Below are 20039 nucleotides of genomic sequence, written 5' to 3'. Positions count from 1 at the left end.
GCTAGAAGTGTGTTTGAAAGGAAGCATTAAGCAAAAACTGGTCTATGAAAGTGTTAGCCCTCTGAGGTAGTCCAGACATGAAGCACAACCAGGAGTCCTAGCTCTTTCTTTATGGTAAGATTACATTAACAGGATCTTAAAAGTATTTCTCCCCTCCCCTCCTTTTACTCTCCAGAAAACTAGGGAGGGTCCCTTCTGAAATGCTTCCCGTGCTCCTTTTCCTTGGGTGGGCTGAGACACCTTTTACAAGCTGGTTGTCCAGTCCGTGTCTCTCCCTCCTGTCTCCCAAGGTCATTCCCACAAACCATTACAGAAAGAGAGCCAAGTCAAGGGTCACCAAGGTAGAGAACGGTCCTTAGGACATTCTCTTTATCTGGAATCCAGATGGGTTGCACTGCTTTCCTCCTAGCATGAAATGGTGAGCAATTGTCCCTGCAGCCTCCAGAAGGTAGACTGAATAACACCTAGCTGACTAATAGGAGAAGACCCTGTAACTGACTTCTTTGTCCTTGGGAATGCCATGGGCTGAATTCCTGTCCAAACCAGGGTCCTTTCTTTCTGTATGATGACACAGAAAGAAGATCTCACACCTGCTATCTGGTGTCCAGTCTGGAACAGTTCTTCTCCAAGAATCTAAGCTGGTTGGTTGTTGTGCTTAGAGATGAAGGGTATGTGGCTTTGGAGCTAAATCTGGGTTAATTTATAAGAGAAGGACCATACCTTGGGACCGAGAGGTGGAAAGTTTTTTGGTAATGTTCAGAAGCAAATGGGATTTACAGGAAGAGAAGAGGATAAATTAAGCAAAAGTTAGGATGGGTTATGTAGTACGCTCTCAGTATTCTCTTGGTCTTCTTAATCAAGGATTCCCAGGAGAGGCAACATTGGCCATTGAGTAAAACTGCCCAGAATTGGGTTCCCATGGTCAAGGGCCAGGTGGTCTTCAGCAGGAACTTGTTTTTCGGCAGGGTCCCCAATGATGTCAAGTTGGCTCTGGTGGTGAAGTTGTATTTTCCACATAAGGCTGGAGGAACAGCTGGGAATAAGCTGCTCTGGATTAATTGCTAGGGAAGAAGAGGAAAGCTGGTGTGTGATTTATCATGGTTGTCATTTCCAAAAAAGTTGAGTAGATACTTCCTGGGAAAGACATGAGGATCAGGCTGTGTCTGATGTTTCTGGTTTTCACACCAAGTTTTGTGGTACTCCTCTCGTGCTCAGGGCACACATTTTGGAACTCAGTTGACATCTAAGGTTTCTCCATCAACTGGTCCATGAAGAAGAAAAGGTAGTCAGTCTTAAGAGGGTGGAATTCACTAGTGTAGGGCTTTGATTGTGTGGTTGCAGCCCCATCTTGACTTTTTTGACCCCCTACACCCCGCAGAGGCCTCTGAGTAAAATCAGGCTTGGATTTCTTTCTTCACCTCATCCTTCACAACATGGTTTGCTTAATGCAACGTGTGAATTCAGCCAGTCTCAGCAGGAAACTGTGGGGAATATGTTGCATGAGGTATATTTTCCATGTTATGAGTGATTTAATATGTTGGTATACCCATTAAGTACAAATCTCAGTTTCAAATCCACTATGAATCGACAAATCAAATTTAAAAAAAACTAAAATAGTATAAAACAGTCATTAAAAATGTGGGGGAAGAAGTGAAGCACAAGGTTCATCTAGGGCTGGGCTGGTGGAGAACAAGGATTTGGGGTTTCAGAGAGGTCATCATAGGTGCCTTTCAGATTTCAGAGGGGAGGGCAGGTATCCTCCCCCAACCTGAGAATGGCTACCCCAAGTAACTGCAAGGTGGCACTCTCCCGGAAAACAGGCATTTTCCATTAACCCCCTATTGGTTTTGAAGGACTTCCCTACGAGAGGAAAAGGTAGGAGTGAGATGTGTGCCTATTAAATAAGCAATTCCTACCAGTAATCCTTGTAATTTCTCATTCCACCTCTGATAAAATCAGGAATTTTTTTTCCCTCTTTAAGTTGAGTAACGCCCTCATTCCTAGCCTTTCAGTCTCAGCTACACAACCGGCAGAAGTCTTACTTTTTCAATCAGATTATTGCCCATTACGTTGAATATATACTTATCTTGCTCCTTTTGACGTGTCTGCCAACATTTTACCAGTGAGTGGCATTAGAAGGGAAGAGGGAGGAGCAGAAGGGGGGAACTTGAGCTGAACTGGTTTAATTTTCCTGCAGAACTTAAGAAAGCGGATGTGATACTGATCTGCTTATCTACCTACATATATACGTAGTTATTCACATGTGTGTGTGTGTTAGTGTTAGTGTAAATTTATTGGGGGCAGAGGTCACCTTGGAAGAATGAAACTGGCAAAGAACTGAAGCTGATTGGGAGCCCCACCTTGGCTGTTTGGGAAAGTGTGTTGGAAAGACCTTGAGGAACTTGGAGATGTTCCTCAAGAAAATCATGACTGAACAGTTAATAAAAATGACCACCAAAGCCTTGCAGCATTCTCCACTGAGGAATATTATGGGCTTCTGTAATCTTACTTTTGCAGCTATAGGATTATCTTACATTAATTAATAGGAGATACTTGGTTAAGTTGCTCTCTGGCTTTAATGAGTAGAGAAGGTACATCTATCTAATTGTGCAGTCACTCAGCAGACCTGGGCTGGGGTCCTTCATCGAAGGGATTCAGTTTAGGACACATTTCCTTCAAGTTAGTTTAATTCAGGGGTGTTTCTCTTGGGGGAAGAAAATGAGAAACAAAGCATTCCACATGACTGTATTTTCCAAGATGGAGGGTGGTCTTTTGTTTAATAAACCACAGGTTTCTACTGCAGAACAGAAGCCCTTGGTGTTTGATGGTCTGCCTGTTTCACCAATTGATCGATTGGCTAAAAGCTTGGGGCCAGTTCTTACTCTAAAAATCGCTCACTTGGATGTAGTCTCATACTGCATAGAATTCCTGGCCCAGGATATATAAAAGCTGCCATCCAGGAGCTAACCGAAACCACCAAGAGGCTGGTCAAGGCATGAGTTCTTCACTGATACCTGTCCAAGATCCTCAAGTGTCATATTGTTCTCATAACTATTAGATGCGAGAGTCTCATTCTTCCTGAGTTTGCTTGAGCCCTTTGAAAACCACTCAAGTTGGTGGCCATCGCTACATCTTGTGGGGGTGAGTTCCACTGCTCAGTTTTGTTGAGTGAAAAAATACTTTCTTTTCGAGGAGTCCAAGTTCTGGGTGTGCAGTTGATAAATTTAACCGACGCTGCATCGCCTTCACTGTCATCTTTGCTGCAGAGGATAGTCTCATTTTGAAACCGAAGATCTGATTGATTGAATCAGTGACTGGCAGTAGCCTGAGCCATTAAAAAACATGCTCACACCCACCATCTGCTCCTCTTCTACCCTTGTTTCCAACGTCGCAAGAACTATTAAAAAAAAAATTAATTGCTGTTTTCTTTTTATGGTACCCTGTCAGGCTTAGGGTATGTTGCTCTTTCTTTTTTTAAAAAAACTATTTATTTAATGTGCTTGTGCTGCATTTTATATCTAAGCTGTTTACTTAAGCCTGGCGCCAAAAATGAATGATTTGGCAGCAATTATATCAGCAGCGTTTAACCCTTTTTGTTCATCCCATCTCTTCTCATGCCCCCCAGACCGTCGTCTTCCTTTGTCACTGGAGAATTCCCAAGCAGTTGGGTTTCTTCTTTATTTTTATTGAAAATCATCTCTTTGAACATTAAGAACTGGCTTAGCAAAAGAGCTACAACCAGCCGAATAACTTGCAAGCGAGCTAAACTCTCTTCGTAGCTTCTCAGTTTTCTCATACTTTCAATCCAGATTAGCCTAAAATTTTTCTCTCCCAAGTCTTTTCCCCTGCTCTCCAAGTCCAGAGGACATGTTAAAAAAGGGAATGGAAGAAAAAACTTGAAATGATCACGATTGGGAGAACTTGGGTGGCGAGAAGGCCCAGGTAGAATTTGGAGAGCGAGCTTATTGTAGATCCTCAAAGCTTGTCACACGTGTTGGTTTGGTTTTTTCCTCCCAGAGATTTTTCTTCTCCTCCCTACTCACCCCCACCATATTCTGAGAAAAGAGAAGCTGGTGGTTTCATCAACTTTGGGCTATCCAAACAGCCAGCTTTGTAAAATCCTTTTGTAAAGCGCTGTGCTGCATCGTTTTGCATCCTTGAGTGTGAAAACTGTCTTGAATCAGAAGCTAATTCTGGTTCCACTCTTGACCATCCTGCTGGGGACTTGGAACGTTCTCCTTGGCCATTTTTGCTCGTTGGGTCTGGTTTGGGCACCATTGGTCCTTTCTCAACGATCTCAGTCACACCTGGACCTGCTTTTTGGAGCCATTGGTGGCTTGTGCGTTGCAGGTGATGCTTAAAAAACCAGGATCCCAAATCCCAAGTTTTGGCTGAAGCCAAAACTAAGATGATCGTTAGCCAAGGGGCAATTCCAGTAGTTAGAACCAGAACTGGAGAAGGGTGAAGATCTATCTGAGTTTCTCTGGCTTACTCATCTAATGAGGTTTTCCTTTCCTTCTCCTGTGGGCAAAGCAAGGATGTGGGGTTGCTAGGCTAGACGGAGGGTGGAACACCTGTGAAATCTGTGAAGGCTTGCTTTGGGCTCTTTTTCTTTCTCTTGCTGCTCATGAGATTTCTCCCAGGAGCTGCTCACATTTTCTCTGATCTCTGCCTGCAATCTTAAGGGTTAGAAACTTGCTTTAAAATCAGGTAGATGATTTAGGATGGTGTATTATGTACCCAGGACCCATATCCTCCATGGCTAGGGAACTGCAGAGAACCCTGCCGCCTTGGATACACAGACAAAGGAGGCTCTACAGCAGTGTTTCTCAACCTCAGCAACTTTAAGAAGTGTGGACTTCAACTCCCAGAATTCCCCAGCCAGCATGAAGCAATGCTGGACAGCCAGTGATCTTCCAGTGCCTGTTACCCAGACCTTGTTTTACAAGCTCCTTGCACGAGATCAGTTAGAGCCCCAAGAGGTTCTGGCTTCTTCCATGTAGGCTGTTGCATAGAAGATAGAGAAGAACTTAGAACAAGAGGGACTGTCTGGGAATGGGTTTATGCCCATGTTGCTCTGGCTGGTGCTGCAATTGTTTGTGTGCACCCGCTAAGGTGTTCGCGGTTTTCTGCTGTGGGTGCATGGCTGTGTTCATTGAGCTGTCATTAAAAAGGCTCTGATGGTTCCAGATCCTTCCTTTGGATCCTCCTGCTGATGCTAAATCGGTCCTCCACTGGCTCAGCTTTTGCTTATCTCTTTCCCGTTCAACCCCCCTGCATTGCTCTAGTTCTCTGAAAGCTTGGCACTGGGATAATGAAACTGGATGTCACACAGATAAAACTGTTTAGAGGGGTAGAGCCAGATGGGCTGGAAGTGTTTGTAAAGAGGCGGCTCATACTCAGGATTCCCTTTGCTGTTATGGCTCTCCAAAGGATCTCCAAAGCAAACATAGTGCTAGGTCTGTTCTTCATCCATCCAGGCTATTAGTGTCTCTTCTGATGAACAGCACTTCTCTTGGCTCTGGAGCCTCATTAATATTATTATTTGTATTGGGGCGGTGTTCTTCTTAAAGCAAAGTCATGGAGCAGGGAACAGAACTTAGATCAAAGGTAGGACCACAAAGAAGGAAAATCCAAATTCTATTAGACCAGTGTTTCTCAACCTCATTGGCTTTAAGATGTGTGGTCTTCAACTCCCGGAATTCCCCCAGCCAGCATGTATAAAGAGATGTGGTGTCTTGAGCATTTGGCAAACCTATTGAAGACCCTCATTGCTCCTCCACAGCAGGGAGCCCCTTAGGGGTAGAGCCACAAAAGAGAAGGTCCTGAATGATCACTCCAGATTGGGTCCATCAGCACTAGCATAAGCCAGATCTGCATCCACTGATCTCCAAGCCATGGCTGATGGGAACCTGGGGAGCTGTTCCGGTGGGTACTTAGGCCCTAAGTTCTTTAGTGGTTTGTAAAACAAAAGCAATGTCTTGTAGGAGGCTCATAAGCAGAAGGGCCAGTGGTGGAGATCAGAGGCAATTAAGCCTCATATGTATTTGTTTATTTATGTGTTAGAGCTGCAATCAAGCAATTACTTACCTAGCAGGGGAGATATCATGATCATCATCAAGTAGCTTCTGGTGGGATACGGAGATGATTGCAAAACAGATCAACATATCTACAATAGAATCATGTGGCAATTACAAAATTAAAACCCATAACTTAAAATGATGTGAACAAATCTGTGGCATTCCCTCAATAAATTAATGATAGAAAGCCCTCCAGGAAAGCAGTATTTTAACTTGCTTTGGAAAGGGCAACAACATTGGGTCTAACCTAGCTTCTTGAGATGTTCTTATTGGGTGAGTTGATTCTACTTGAAATAGGGAGCCCTGAAGGTACGGGTCCAGCCTTGTATGTACTTTAGTAGAAAAGTATGGGCATTCTGTATCAGCTAAACCTCCGAAGTATCTTGAGAGATAGTCCCATGAAGAGTATATTACAGTAATCAAGGTGCAAGATGGATTCCTGTGGGATCTCTCATTTCTTTAACAGGAGGTGCCAGATATTCCTTCTGATGCTGTTCATGCCCACCTCAACTCTGGTCATTTCTGAAATGGAGCCCAAAGTATGGCCAACAGATGAATGTGATGACTGCTACAAAGGGTGGAGGGCCTGAAGCCCGTTTTCTGCATTATGTGAGAGGTCTCCATTTCAGTTTTCCAGAGGTTGGGTCCCATCCAACCCTGGTAGCACGGACAGGTTAGGGGGACAGGTCTGGGCTTGGGGAGGAAATCACCTAGAAAATGTGGGTATGGTGTTCTTGAACGCAAAGGAACAAGAATAAATGTCTATAAACATTGGGGGGTATCACTCTCAGAGAAGTAGAAGAGATGCTAGAACTTCTGAGCAATTATGGCAAGGTCACCTTCACCCATTATGGTCTTATTTATCCGTCCTTTATAGATAAGTCTGCTCAGTTCCTAGCTGACAAATAGGTTTTGCTGCTGTTGATGACCCTAGAGAAGAAGTTTCAGATTTCTCTGCTTGGTGGCCCGGAGGGGGATTCTTTGCTCGTCACAAAGACTAGTGGCTATTTTTAAGCTGTCCCCAGATTGTCCCTTTGCCAGCCACTGTTTCGGATCCTCGGTTGTCTCCTCCATTTTCACGGCGGCTATTTTTACTTCGGCAGCAGAAATAAACTGTCGCGTAGCAACGCCTCTTCCTGTCTCCCTTCCCAGTTGATTGTTCCTTGCAGAGATCTCTGTTTTTCAGCATCCTGTCGACAATGCATTTGGGGTCGGAGCCCTAGATGTGCTGGGCCGTGCGTGTGTGTGTGCGGGCGGGGGCTTTGTGCGAGGGGTTTGGAAAACGAGAAATAAATCCGCCATCAGGCAAGCGTCCAGCATTCCCAAACAAGAAGGGGGAAGGGTTGGAGTCTCGTGGCTGAACATCAGATGCTTGAGAAAAACAGCCGTGCTGAAAATCTTGATTGGAGGTTGTGGGCTTCCCACAGACTCCGAATGGCTCTGCTGACCAGGAGGGGGCAGAGGCCTCCGCAGAGGCCTTATTCCCACATCCGATGCCCCTAACGGGAAGCGAAAATGCCCTTTGCATGAGTAAAGGAGTAAAGATAGCTCCCGCCTTGCTTTCATTACCCCTTCAAGGCAGTGGTCATCTCTTCCTAAAAGAAAACAGGAGATGTTGTCACTGCACATCCACAGAAGACCAGCAGTGAGTCAAGGCTTTTGCATTAATCCCTCTCTGAAAGCAGGAGAGGACCTGACCCCTGTTTTATATTGCTTTCTCATGTCTTCCAGCATTGGGAACCATGGCTGTGGTTTTCTCCCCCTTCCCCTCCCTTTAATAGCGACATTATGAGCTCAGCAGCTCCAGCAGAATAGCAGGCAGGTGTTTTCCAGGTTTAAACAACCTGATGTCCTCTAGGCATTTGGGATTGCAACTGCCCTCAGTCCCAGCTGGGATGGCAAGCAGCTGGCAATCAGGAGACTGGTAGTCTAAAACATCTGGAGGGCAGTAGTCACTTAACTTGTTAAGGTGAAAACTTTGGGAATATGCAAGGTTGTATCCTGTGCAATCTGTTGTGTCCTGTCTGTGGTGTATTGGGCCCTGCAGGGGAGACCCAGAGGACTTCATGCTTGCGATGCTTAAGGCAGAAGAGAGCAAAGAGGGAGAAGAAATATCCCATCCCTGGGTTTTGTATGGGAATAGAAACCCTCTGGGCTGTGCCCATCCTTGTTGGCTGCAACCTTCATTCATTTATTCCAATTTGAAAAGAATCAGAGAGATGGGAGGCAGGAGAATCTTTCTTTTATCTTTCTGTGAGTCAGATAAAATCAGTATTTTATTATTATTAATCCAATTTGTAAGGCCGCCCATCTCTCCAAGAAACAAACAAAAATTGAGAATTACATTAGCACAAAGCCAACCAAACCTGCATTGAGGCTCAATAAAACTACAGACCGTTAGGCCCACTTTGTTCTCTTTCGTCCAGAGTTGACAAAATGTCAACACTGGCAGAGAGTTAGGTGTTTATATGGAAGTCTGATCTTTTAATGTAGTGTTGAACTTGTGCTTTTGGAAGTTGACCAGGTGGGTTGCTAAGGTGGGCAACCTCTGGGCATTGCAGCATGACAACAGATGACACCTGATTTGATTGTATGGATGAATTTGTTGATACATCAGGAAGCATTTGCTACTGTTTGGATTTTGCAATCATTTGCCAACAGAGCAGTAATTATGCTGAGGTTGCTTCTCTACTTCCAAGACAAGAGCCTATTTGTAGAACGGTTAAGAAGAGCGGTTCCTGGAAGGTTCTTTTCTTTGTGAATCTCAGTCGGCAGGGTGTACCCACTGATGCTACCATGACTAAAATGGAGCTGTTGATTTGAATACTTGGGGCAGTGGGGGAGATCTCTGAGTACCTTTCTGCTTGCATCCCCAACGGAGCTGATTCTCAGATGCTGAATTGGAAGGAAACGATGGGCATCAACTGTCTGTTCCAGGTCAGAAGAGAGCAAAAATGCTGTTTTGGATCTGACCGTTCTTGGGAGGAATACAGGAAATGGTTTTACGTGGAGACAGATTAATTGCAGCCATCTGTTACTCGCACACCAGGGTTTGGACTGGAGTCTTTCCCAGACCTTACCTGGAGATATGGTGGGAGGTGGGGCCATCTGTTAGCAAGTGGGTGCTAATGCACAGAACTGCAGCATGATCCTCTGACTTCTTTTTCTTTTGGACACCTCCCCCCTACCACATTTACAGTGCTTTTCCTGTACACAATCCTGGTGTCAACTTTTTCTCAAGGGAACCCATGGAGAAACAACTGCTGTTGACACCTCCAGGGGTGTCTGTAGGGGATTTGTAGGGCCTAAAAGTCAAGATGATGGCTGCAACCACAGGACTGAAGCTGCATCTCTTTTTCACATGTAAAAGAGAGGCAGGGCTTCAATCATGCAGTTATGGCTGCCATCTTGACTTGGTTGACTTTCCCAGCAGACATCTCCTTTCAGCCCTGGTCACTCTGCTCTTGGAGTATCCAAAGTTTTAATCCTCTTCTTAGATGGTTGGACATCTCCTTTTGGTGAATCAATGGGATCCTTAAGCCATCATGCATTTGGCCCACCTGAGCAACTCGTATATTGTGGGTGGGGGGAACCAGACGGGTCTGAAAATAGAAAACCGAAACCAATGCTTATCATTTGGAGTAAAGTCAGGGCTCCACTTCGATAAGGGGAAGAGTTCACAGGAGTCCCTCTGCTCTTTGGGAGGCAACCCAGTTCTCTGATGCTGCAGCTGGAAGAGATTAGGAAGCATGCTGCAACCCTGAGATTCTGAGCCAAACCAGAAATGCTGGGTTTCTCATTTAAAAAAAAAAGGTGTCTAGATTAATGACATTTCCACCCCAAACTGGCAGTTGTGCTGGTCTCCAGTTTGAACCTCTTGAGGATGTTACAAGGAAATGCCATCTTGGTTCAGTTGCCTTCTACAAAAGAGATGTGAGGTTCCATTTCTGTGTTTTACGCAGGACGGATCTCAGAGGGGTCGGTCTCTCTGGATGTGGATTGGGTCTAGTCCTCTGGCATTTGAGAACTTGCCCAGTGTATCCTTCTCTGTCTCCAGGGTTAGAAGTCTAACTTTCAGTGAAAAACAACCAACCCAGCCAAGTTCTTCTTTGATAATGAACACCTTGGTTTCTCAGCTGTGAACCTGTCAGTTGATTTTGCACAGCTGGTTTGTTTGGCTGGGGTTTACATCATTGGCTGGTTCACACAATGCATTAAGCTGAACCCAAACAAACTATGACTTGAATTCTTGTTTGCTGCTGTCACAGCATGTGTCCTCCTCCTGTAGATCTTGGGAGGGAAGCAGGCTAATGATTTCTGCCCCATTGGTGACTACAAGCGGCCTGTTAATGCCTCTCCTGTGGTTTCTCCTTTGACAGAAAGCCTGTGTGACTTCTGTTGCACTTAATGCCAGTATAAATTATGGTTGCCTTGCTGAAGCAAATCTCTGTTGAGTATTAAGCCTGCAAGGAATGAAGAAAGACCGTGGAAGCCATCTGCTTTGCTCCTCCAGCCTCCTGTTCCTATCAGAATCTCTGGGCAAGCGGTGTTGTCAAGGAGACACCTGTGCAAATATGGAAGTGGAGGATGGGTTTTGTCTTTCCTTCTCTCTCTCTTTTGCTCCCCCATTGATTTAATCTCTATGAGCACCGTTGAGTTTTGATCTGATCTTAATCAAGCTGTTGAGAGGACAGTTGTTGTGACGTCTCAACTGTTGCAATGTTACTGTGACTTTTTGCTTCATTCTGGAGAATGCAAGGGAGGCCTTCTCCTTCAGGAAGGGTTTTCTTCTTGACTTCAGTTGAGTGAGAAGCCATAACTGAACCAAATTCATCTAGTCTTTCAAAACAAAATGGTGTGTCTCTCTTCTGCCTCCTTGGAGTGGGTTGGGGAACTGTAAATGGAGGGACAGGACCAGCCTGTCCTACTCTTCTCTCAGCATCAGATGGAGCCCCCTACTCAACATCTGGTGAATCTTCTCTGGCTTAGAAGCTCAGCAGGGTCAGACTTGGGAAGACCATCAGACTGAATTCAGAAGTTTGAAGAACAGCCTTGAAAAAGTCTGTAGCAGCTCGCTTTCATATTGTTGCTATCCACTTCGCTGTTAGAAGTTGGGCTTGACTCAAGGTTATCTGTGCTTTCATAATGTAGTTGGCAGTCTCTGTGTGATTTCCCCCCCCCCCTTAATTTCCTCCTTCCTGCTGTTGGAAATTCGGGGAATGTTGAAGACAGCAAGCAGAGTGAAGAGATGAGGGGAATGGTACCCTTCTAAGAGAAGGATGTTCTGCAGACCGAGAGACAAGAACGTGATGCATCAAAACACATTGTGCATCTTTTCGCCGGTTGCTAATGGACTGTTTCTCTGGCAAGAAAAAAAATAGAGAAAAAGTAGAGGAATGAAAAATGCCCTGGGGGAGACAGGACAGTTGCATGCACTCTCTCTCTTTCTCTCTCTCACACACACACAGACATATATATAATCATCTGTGAACCTGCACTTGTGGGCCATGAGTATGTTTAGCCTGGAGGAGAGAAGACTTCAGGGAGACATTATAGCGGTCTTCTATTATCTGAAGGGCTGTCATGGAGAAGATGGGGCACAGTTCGGAGTTGTTCCAGAGGACAAGACAAGAAATAAGGGGCTTAAATGATAAAATAATTGAAATTATGGGCCACTGGTTGAATCTTGAGCAATGCCTCGAGAGTTGATCTGGCAGGTGTTGCATCACTAGAGTTAATCTCTAGTAATTTCGCCCAGAGGTTGTTTTTTTTGGAAACCTTCATGTCCTGCAGAATCTAGGGGGAAGGGGCAGGAGATCATGGTTCTGAGGCAGCTGGCTGGGGAAAAGATTTGAGCGAGGAAACTGGGCTGTTCAGGCAAGCAAATCGCAGTTGCATACCAGCATCCCCTTATAAGGAAAAATGGCCTGAGACAAAAAGCTTGTTTGAGTCTGTTGTTGAAAGAGCAGGGTTGGGAGGGGGATATGGGGAGACCTTCGTGCGCAGATCTTCCCAGCAGCCCGTTGGTGCTTTAGCTGATTGCACACCCAAGTAGATGCCTGCCAGTGAAATGTGTGTTTAAATGTACGTGTCTCAAAGCTTGTTCAGTGGGAAATCAGGTGGGGAAGGGGGGCAGACACCTTCTCCAAGTCCCCTGCATTTCCTTTCTTGCTCTGGGTTCAAGGCATTAATAATGACCTCAAAGTCTAATTCCCCTCCCGCCAAGGAGGCTCTGTGCGGTGTCTCTGGGCACTTCCTCCTTTCACCCAGCCTCTGCCTGCTGGTCTTGGGTTCTTTGACCAAGGATTTCAGTCACTCGTGATGTCGAGCGACAGTCGGAGGATTTTTAAGTCAAGGACGTCTGGAAAAAGTTAGCTTAGAAGAGGCAGATGACCAAGTTCACCCTTTCTGTTCGATCAAGGAGTTCTGAAGGCCATGTATTGGGGAATGGTGTAACGGTCAAGATAGTTTGACCCTTAGTTGGGCAGTACAATGTGCGACTGCAGGCTAGTCACTATTCCTCCGCTCGCAAAGCAAAGGTAGGGGAAAAGCCGTAGATGCAGCGCCCAATGTGTGAGAAGGTTTGTCCCTCTTCGTCTCTCCTCCTGGGACCGGATGGGGTTAAGAGTAGGCCATCCATGGCTCTTCAGCCTTGTCATCCGCCTCTGTGCTCCTGGCTGGCCTGACTAGCTGTTTAGACTTGCTGTCTGTCTTGAGTAAACTTCAGACCTCTTTTAACATGTCCTCTGGCTGATCTCACCACAGCCTTCCTTGAAATGCTAGAAGGAGAAACGGTGTGATTGTCGTCATCTCTCCGGGCAAAAAGCAGATTCGGCTACTGCTCTGCTTCTCCCCCACCTTCTCCTTCATCATGTGAACATTGCTCCAGGATCAGTGCCATGACACTGAAACCCTCATGGGGAAAGCTTGTGTTGGGGATGTAGGATACATTAGTTGAGTCAGACCTTGGTCTAGCTTGCTTGGGATTGTTTCTCCTGACTAGCAGCAAATCTGAATTTTTTTTCACAGTCTTCCGGAGGATGCTAGGGACCCAACAGATGGAGCATTGTTGTTTCCATGACCTGTGGACTGTACAGTTTAAGACAAGCATTAAACAAGAATCAAGTACATTTCAGAGTCTGCAATTGTGTTTTGTGCTCTCATTATTTCTTTATGATGTGTCTGCAAATCTTGAAAGAAATAGAAATCTTGTCCCATCTTTCTTTTACCTGGTCCCTGTTAGGTGTATTTGGCTCCATTCCCCAGAATGCCTCTTTAGGTGGACATTAACCATGCTGGGTGGGAAGAGTCATCCCAAGACATTGAGAGGATGTCATTTCTTTCTCTTGCTTCATAGAGTAAAATGAAAGGAGATTATGCACTGCAGGCAAATGGGAGTTCGTGCACGATTCATTGGGATGAGAGGAGGACCAACTCTTTGTTGATATTTGACTCTGTCCTGCTCCTTGTTTTGGAAAGCTGCCCTACATCCTTGCCAAGTTCTCTTGGAAGTCTTGCAGCAATTTAAGGAAGAGGAAACTAACATCCAGCAATTTTGTGTGTGTGCAGGCCTGCACACTTTTAGGGTGTTGAGTTGGTGGTTGAAGAACACCTGCAAAAAGAAGACATACACATTTAGAGAGTGTGTACGTTTGTGTGTGTGCGTATCTTGGCCAGGTGGTGTGAGCCACCGAGATAACTTTTTGTATGGAAACTACAGTAGAGAAAGTAGGATGTCTCATCTCCTTGGCTTTGTCTTCCTCCTGTGATACTTTTAGCCCCAATCGATGTTGTGTCTTGCCTTTTTTTTCTGAAGCTTCTTCCCATGCTGTAAACAGAAAGAAGTGGTTGCCAATTTTAAAACAGGCATTTAAAATTACTGGGTTAAGAAAAGCAGGAGGTGAGCCCATTTTCAGTTTGCTTTTCTTAAACAGGAAAATGCAGGGTTTGGAAGGGTGGTTTTAGGTGTGCGACCTCACTGAGACGTTCGATGGGGCCAAACAGTGAAAGGTCAAGCACGGAGAGAACTTTTGTGCTTTCGAACTTTGAATGAAAACCGGGGACATGTTTCACCTTAAACTGTCCTAAAAAGGATTGGTATCTGAGATTCTGGGAGTTGTGGCCCCAGTATATATGTCGGGGGCCAGGTTGTAGAAGCGCTTAAAAAAAAACAAACCCTACTTATATATGGGTCTGAGAGAGATACGTTTCCAAATACGTTGCATGATAGGAAGAAAAGAAACCACTGCGGTCTCCCCAAAATAATTCTGCCATATTTGAGAAAGTCTGTCTGGAAGAACTAAGGGGTGCCGTTCATAGTTTCTCTTCCTTCCTTCTCACTGCCTGTGTCCTCCATTTACTTTCCAGCCTACCACCTTGCCACAAGGAACCATCAACATGAACCAGTGTACAGATGTTGTAGATGGAGAGAATCGAACTGGGCAAAAATTCTCGCTATGTATCTTGACTCCGGAGAAGGAGCACTTCATCCGAGCTGAGAACAAGGAAATCATCAGCGGGTGAGCGAAGGACTTCAAGAACTGGTGGGCGGCTGCATCTGAGAGCTATTCAGAATGGAGGACCAGGATGTTTCTGAGATAGTCGGAGTGTGTCAATGGCGTTGCTCGTGAGGCTTGCAAGCGGCGTTTCTGTCAAGAAGGGGGTTGTTTCTGTATCTGACCATCTTTGAGGAACCTTTTTCTCATGACCTACAAGTTGCAAATCACACTGAGGTGCACGATGCATTACTCCAGTGTGGGTTAAAAGAGCATCAGGGCATATGTGTTCAGGCCTAGTGGCTCTCCCACAGAAAATGGGGGGGGGGGAGAGGTAGGATATCAGCTGCTTCAACTGAGAGCCATCGTCAAGCCTCTGCATTGGCCAGGCATTGTGTATGTATGAGCTGACCGGGGTTCTGCCTTAGATTTCCCTGGCCCCAGCCTCACCTCAGGTATTCTCGGCTCTTAACTACTCTCATTTCCCTGATGATCCAGAACACCTAGAGGGGAGGGCACAAAGTTGCAGAAAGCAACCTTATTAGTCAGCACCGAGGACCTTCTGCTTGCAAACTTCAGAGCAGCCTCACAACCTCTCAGGGAACCACAGAACCTGTTTGGAGAATATCTATCGTAGGTGAGGATGCGGTTAGGGTTATCCACAGTCCCAAAATGTGGATGTTCCCACTCAAAAAGGCCCTGTCCAACCTAGGTACAAACTCAAAACCTCTGCCTCGTTTTGAGCGCTGTGCCATTCCTGGTGAATTCACACCCGGATCCAGCATGTGTCCGAGACTGACATGTCTGCATGGTTCTTGCAACCACGTGGCCCTTCTCGTTGTCCTCCTCACTCATTTTGGCTCTGACGTTGTTTTCTGCCTCATGTCCTTCCTGGCTATCCTCAAAAGTCCCTCCATTTTCCTCTATAACCTCCTTTCTCAAGGCTTCCAGTAGAGCAACTGAAATTCCCGGGGGGAAATTGGCATGAAATATTTATTCTTTTTTTTCTCCTGTTGAGCTACAGTACATGCTGGGGTCGAACGAGTAGGGAACACTGAACAGTTGGGGGTTTAATAGGTGAATCCAACTGCCCTGACCGCCAATTTCTGGGAAGCTGGAGCAAAATCATTCTTTGACCTGCTCACTAACCAACCTTGGTTGGTCTCAAAAAACTAAGGAAGGTCGGACTGATTAGTATTCGGAGGGGAGATAGCTAGAAATCCAAGAGATGTAGGCTGAAGTCTGAAGAGGTGGCCACAGCAAACACGGGTGTGTTTGTGAATTCACCAGGAATTGCACAGCGCTCAAAGGAGACTTCCTTTGTTTATCCCAGCCCTTGGTCTCCAGAGAGTGTAAGGGGGAAGCACACTTCCTTTCCTGGCTAAAATTGGAGGCCAACTTCTGACAAACGTTTTCTGTTTAAAGAGAGTAGGAGATTTTGATTAATCTCCCTTGGCAGAGCTGACAGTGCAGGGCTTGGTTTTAGTCAACAAACAAACAGATCACAAAATAGATCCTGCCAGCCTCAAGGGTGCCCATCCCTGGCTGAGAGCCTCAGAAAGCTGGAGAGGATCCTCAGTTTTCCAGCCTGACTTCGAATCTGACCCGCATGGCATTAGAAACAAAATCGAGATGAATGGCTCGGGGCTGGGAGCATGTGGGGTTGAAAGGGCTGTGCTAAGGGCACCCGGGAATGCCTGTGCTTAGTATCAGGCTGAGACAGAGAACTATAAAGGAGATTGTGGCAGGGTGGCATCTCAAATTGATGGCGTGCTGGCCTCTTAAAACCTGTAAATCCTGAAATAGATGAATGTAAGGAGGAATGGGAGTGCAAACAAGCCGAACCCCAGCGAGAGAGAGATGGGGCAAGCATGGAGCTGTATGCAACCTGCCCAGCAAGATCGGCTGGTTCTCGTTGGGTTGTTTTGCTGCCTCTTGTTAATCGGGTCCCGTCCCCTCCTTGGAGGACGGTTTTCCTGCTGAGCCCGCAATTGAGTTATTTGTGGCCGAAAGAAGATGTGTGATTGTTCAGATACGTAAACAATGGCAGAGCTGGCATTGTTCTGGGGAAGCCTATGAGATCGCAGCTGGGGTGGCTGGTGGCTCGCTGACCTTGGGAAGAAACGGGCTACCGCTCGCTTGAGGCTATGAGAACGTCCTTGGGCACAGAGCCCGCTGAACAAGAGAGGGTGCAGTGACAGCCTGCCTTAGCTCCTTTCTGGCGAGCTTCAGACGTTGGTTTTGCAGAAATGGGATCCTGGAGCTGGTCCTGGCACCTCGCAGAACTTGAGGGAGTCACAGGTTCATCCCACAGAGCTGTGAAAAGAAGCAGTTGAGGAAACAGCTCCTTGGGAAAATACTATCCGGCTGACAGGTGGGCAGGAATCCAGATCTAGGGAGCAATCGGTTTGTCTCACCCAGCAGTGACACCCATGAGCTGCATGGGGCTTGTGCAAAGGTTGGTTTGCAGAAGTCAGGACGCCCCAAGTTTCATCTTCCTCTCTACTTGCCCTCCTCCAAATGAGCAGAAAGCGTTGAGGTGCAGATGCTTGCAGGAAGAGAATTCCCAGGGGACAAACAATCTGAGTTGATTTTCCCTTTGTCCCCAGAGAGTCGTCGTCTTTTACTCTTTTTTCACGTTCTCTCCTCGATGTGTTGGTATATATTTCTTCAAAATGTTCAGTTGGTTTTTCTTTAAAGTAGGGGGAGCCTCCAGCAGTTGGGGAAGGGGCGGCTGCTGTCCGTTTTGTCTGGCTACCCCTCTTCAGCAGTCAAGATTCTCAACTTGCCTTCTTGCCTTCAGGTGGTTGGAGATGCTGGTGGTCTATCCAAGGACAAACAAACAGAATCAAAAGAAGAAAAGGAAAGTGGAGCCTCCAACTCCACAGGTAAAAATATGGGCACATCTGGGCTTCTCCTTATGCACCTCATTCCTAAAATTAGAACATTTTCCCCACCACTGGTTTATAAGTACGCTGCCTTGTTTCTTTCAAGTTTATCTTTGCTAAATGGGGAGAAAAAAAAAAAACTTGGTTTACGGGAAGCTTCCAGAAGCAAGTTCTCTGCTTTTGATCAGTTTTCATTTATTGTGGAATATAAATCAACGCAGAACAGTTTGCTAGATGAGCATCTATAACTGTCACCCACAAGCACATCTTCTACATAACTGACGGGCAATTTTCAATTCCTTTTTCAGAGCTACAGGCAAGAAAAGATTCTTGATTGTTGACATGTCTCCCTAGTAGAGCTACATTACCCCACCAGAGATGGCCCTTGGAGATAAGACTTAGATGTGGTAGATGAGATGGAGGCTGAATATGTCCTCTGGGGATCTAGTGACAGCTTATTTCTAGCTCTCTTTTGACTATAAATGGTAAAACACACACACACACACACACACACACACACACGATCTAGGGCTATGACTCATTCTTTCCTGCCGGAGTGTCCTACATGGAAATTGTTCAGGAGAATCTTTGAGGGTTAAAGATTCTCTACTAGCATGCTTTTGAAGTAGCTGCTGGACGTATAGACGTGAGACAATCAAGATACCCATTCTGATCCATCTAGCTCAACATTATCTGCTCAGTGTGGCAGAAGCCACCCAGATTTTTCCTTGCCGAACTAGAAGGATCGGGTGCTCTTTGCTATTAATAGATCCGTGGTCTCTCCCACGCTTCAGTTGCATAACCTTCCGTGCATAGCCAGCTGACCCAACGTCATAGAGAATGGGATGCCTTGGAGTTTAATTTGGGAGGTCACTAGGGGTGGTTGTGTGAATTGCTCATCATGCAGAGAGAATAGGGTTATCTGATATTCACATGAGGTTGTGCGCCTGCTTGACTGTTCCATGGTGAATATTTCTCTGCCATAAGCAAGTATAAATCTACACTGTGAGATCCTGAATGGTTCACTTGTACCGTCAGATGGAGAATTCGATCAAGTAATTCCCATAAGTTGTGAGTCACAGAGCTTTTGAGGAGCAAACACCAGTTTACTTGTCTTTTTTTTTCTTGGTGACAAGGTAACTCAATTGCATTTTCTTGGCATCTCTTTATCTCTTTCCATTTTTGGCCTTGCAACTTGGAATCTCTTCTTCTCACCCCAGAATCTTCTGCCGTACTCCTCCCTGGTTCTCAGTAGTCCTTTCTGATCCCAAATCATCCTTCCAAGTCCTCCTCAAAAAGCAACCCTTGAAAAGTTGGAGGACTTAACATTTCCTGGGTTTGTTATCCACTCAATCAACTTAGCTCAGGATGCTCCTTGTCTTCAAAGATCTTGAAGTATCTGCTGGATCCTGCAGAGTCATGAAAATGAATCTGTTCATTTGGCCTAAATTGGAGGCTCAGGAGTCAGACTTACGACTTCCTGTAGAAGTTCTTGGGAACTTTAAGATATGTTCCACAGAAAGCTAAAACCTGTGACCCAGGTCATACCAACTAACCAAATGACCGTGTGCCTACTTTTACGTGATTCTAGTGCACTTCTGGGTTTAGATGGTAATCACAACCTGGACCATGTACCGAAGCCCTGAAAATCATCAATACAATTCTATTTTTCACCACAGAAATCACAACAACCAGCGCTTTTAATGTATTTAATTTAATCCAATCTTTATTTAATGTAATGTAGCCCAAAATATGTCCATTGGAATAGCACTTGTCCATAGTGCAATGGTTTTTACCCGAAAGTGTACAATAGAGTTGATGTATCGAGCTGTTGCTCTGGTGTGTTGGTGTCCTGAAGTCCTTCATTTTGTGTGTGTGTGAGATGGAGAGGGCTCCCAAAAACGCAGTCTAGGCAACAGCCCCCCCCTTGCCCGTTTCCCTGTGATTGAACCCCTCTAAGCCTTTTGGGGACTTGGCCTCTGCTGAGCCAAACCACACAAGCATAGAGCAAAGCAGACATACGTGGGGTGAGCCCATCCCCCAGAGCTGTTCCTATTTTGTTCTCTTCCCCCCCCCCCTTTTTCATTTTTTGGAAGCAGAACAAAAAAAGAAAGAAAATGTTGGCAGAATATTATCTCTCTCCTCTTTTTTTTGGGATTATGCTTGGTTGCCACAGCAACCTCTTGGAAGGTTGACAGGATCTGAGCTCCTGAGCACCAAATAAGGTAAGTAGGTTTGGGGTGGGGGGAGAGGTGCGAGGGAAAGGGGATCTTTTCCAAACGGGCTGCCTCTGGAGACGGAGGTGAGCCTTGGGGGAAGCAGAGCACGGCAACGCCACGTGCTCTCTAGGTGCTTTGGTGGACGGACAGGAGATAGAACGAGCTAAGGGAAAAATACTGGAGAAGTTGTGCTTCCAAAAAAGGAACCATGGGAAAAAACCTTGAGCTACGTAACCATGACTCCATTTCTGCTCTCTGCTCTTTGTTTTCCGCTCTTCTGAGGGGGAGCAAAAAATGACCCAGAATGGTTGGAAGGTGGTTGAGTTGTGCCTGGAGGAGAGCTCTCTCTTCAAGCAT

General features: G+C 45.8%; 1 protein-coding gene across 6 annotated transcripts in view; it reads left to right on the top strand.

Annotated features, from left to right (window-relative positions):
* The window catches only part of MPRIP (myosin phosphatase Rho interacting protein), an 86420-nt gene that overhangs the window by 16670 nt on the left and 49711 nt on the right, over nt 1–20039 (top strand). For all 6 annotated transcript variants that reach the window (XM_088147943.1, XM_088147944.1, XM_088147945.1 and 3 more), the window contains exons 4-5: nt 14448–14599; nt 17379–17463. In XM_088147943.1, coding sequence (XP_088004069.1) covers nt 14448–14599; nt 17379–17463 — 237 coding nt within the window. The remainder of the gene's footprint in view (nt 1–14447; nt 14600–17378; nt 17464–20039) is intronic.

Source organism: Python bivittatus, unplaced genomic scaffold (genome assembly GCF_059951505.1).
Source record: "Python bivittatus isolate LINGU-HERP-01145 unplaced genomic scaffold, Pbiv_v1 ctg000560_np1212, whole genome shotgun sequence".
In the NCBI taxonomy this organism is placed as follows: domain Eukaryota; kingdom Metazoa; phylum Chordata; class Lepidosauria; order Squamata; family Pythonidae; genus Python; species Python bivittatus.
Note: the sequence above shows the minus strand (reverse complement) of the source record. Positions and strands in the feature narration are given on the sequence as shown.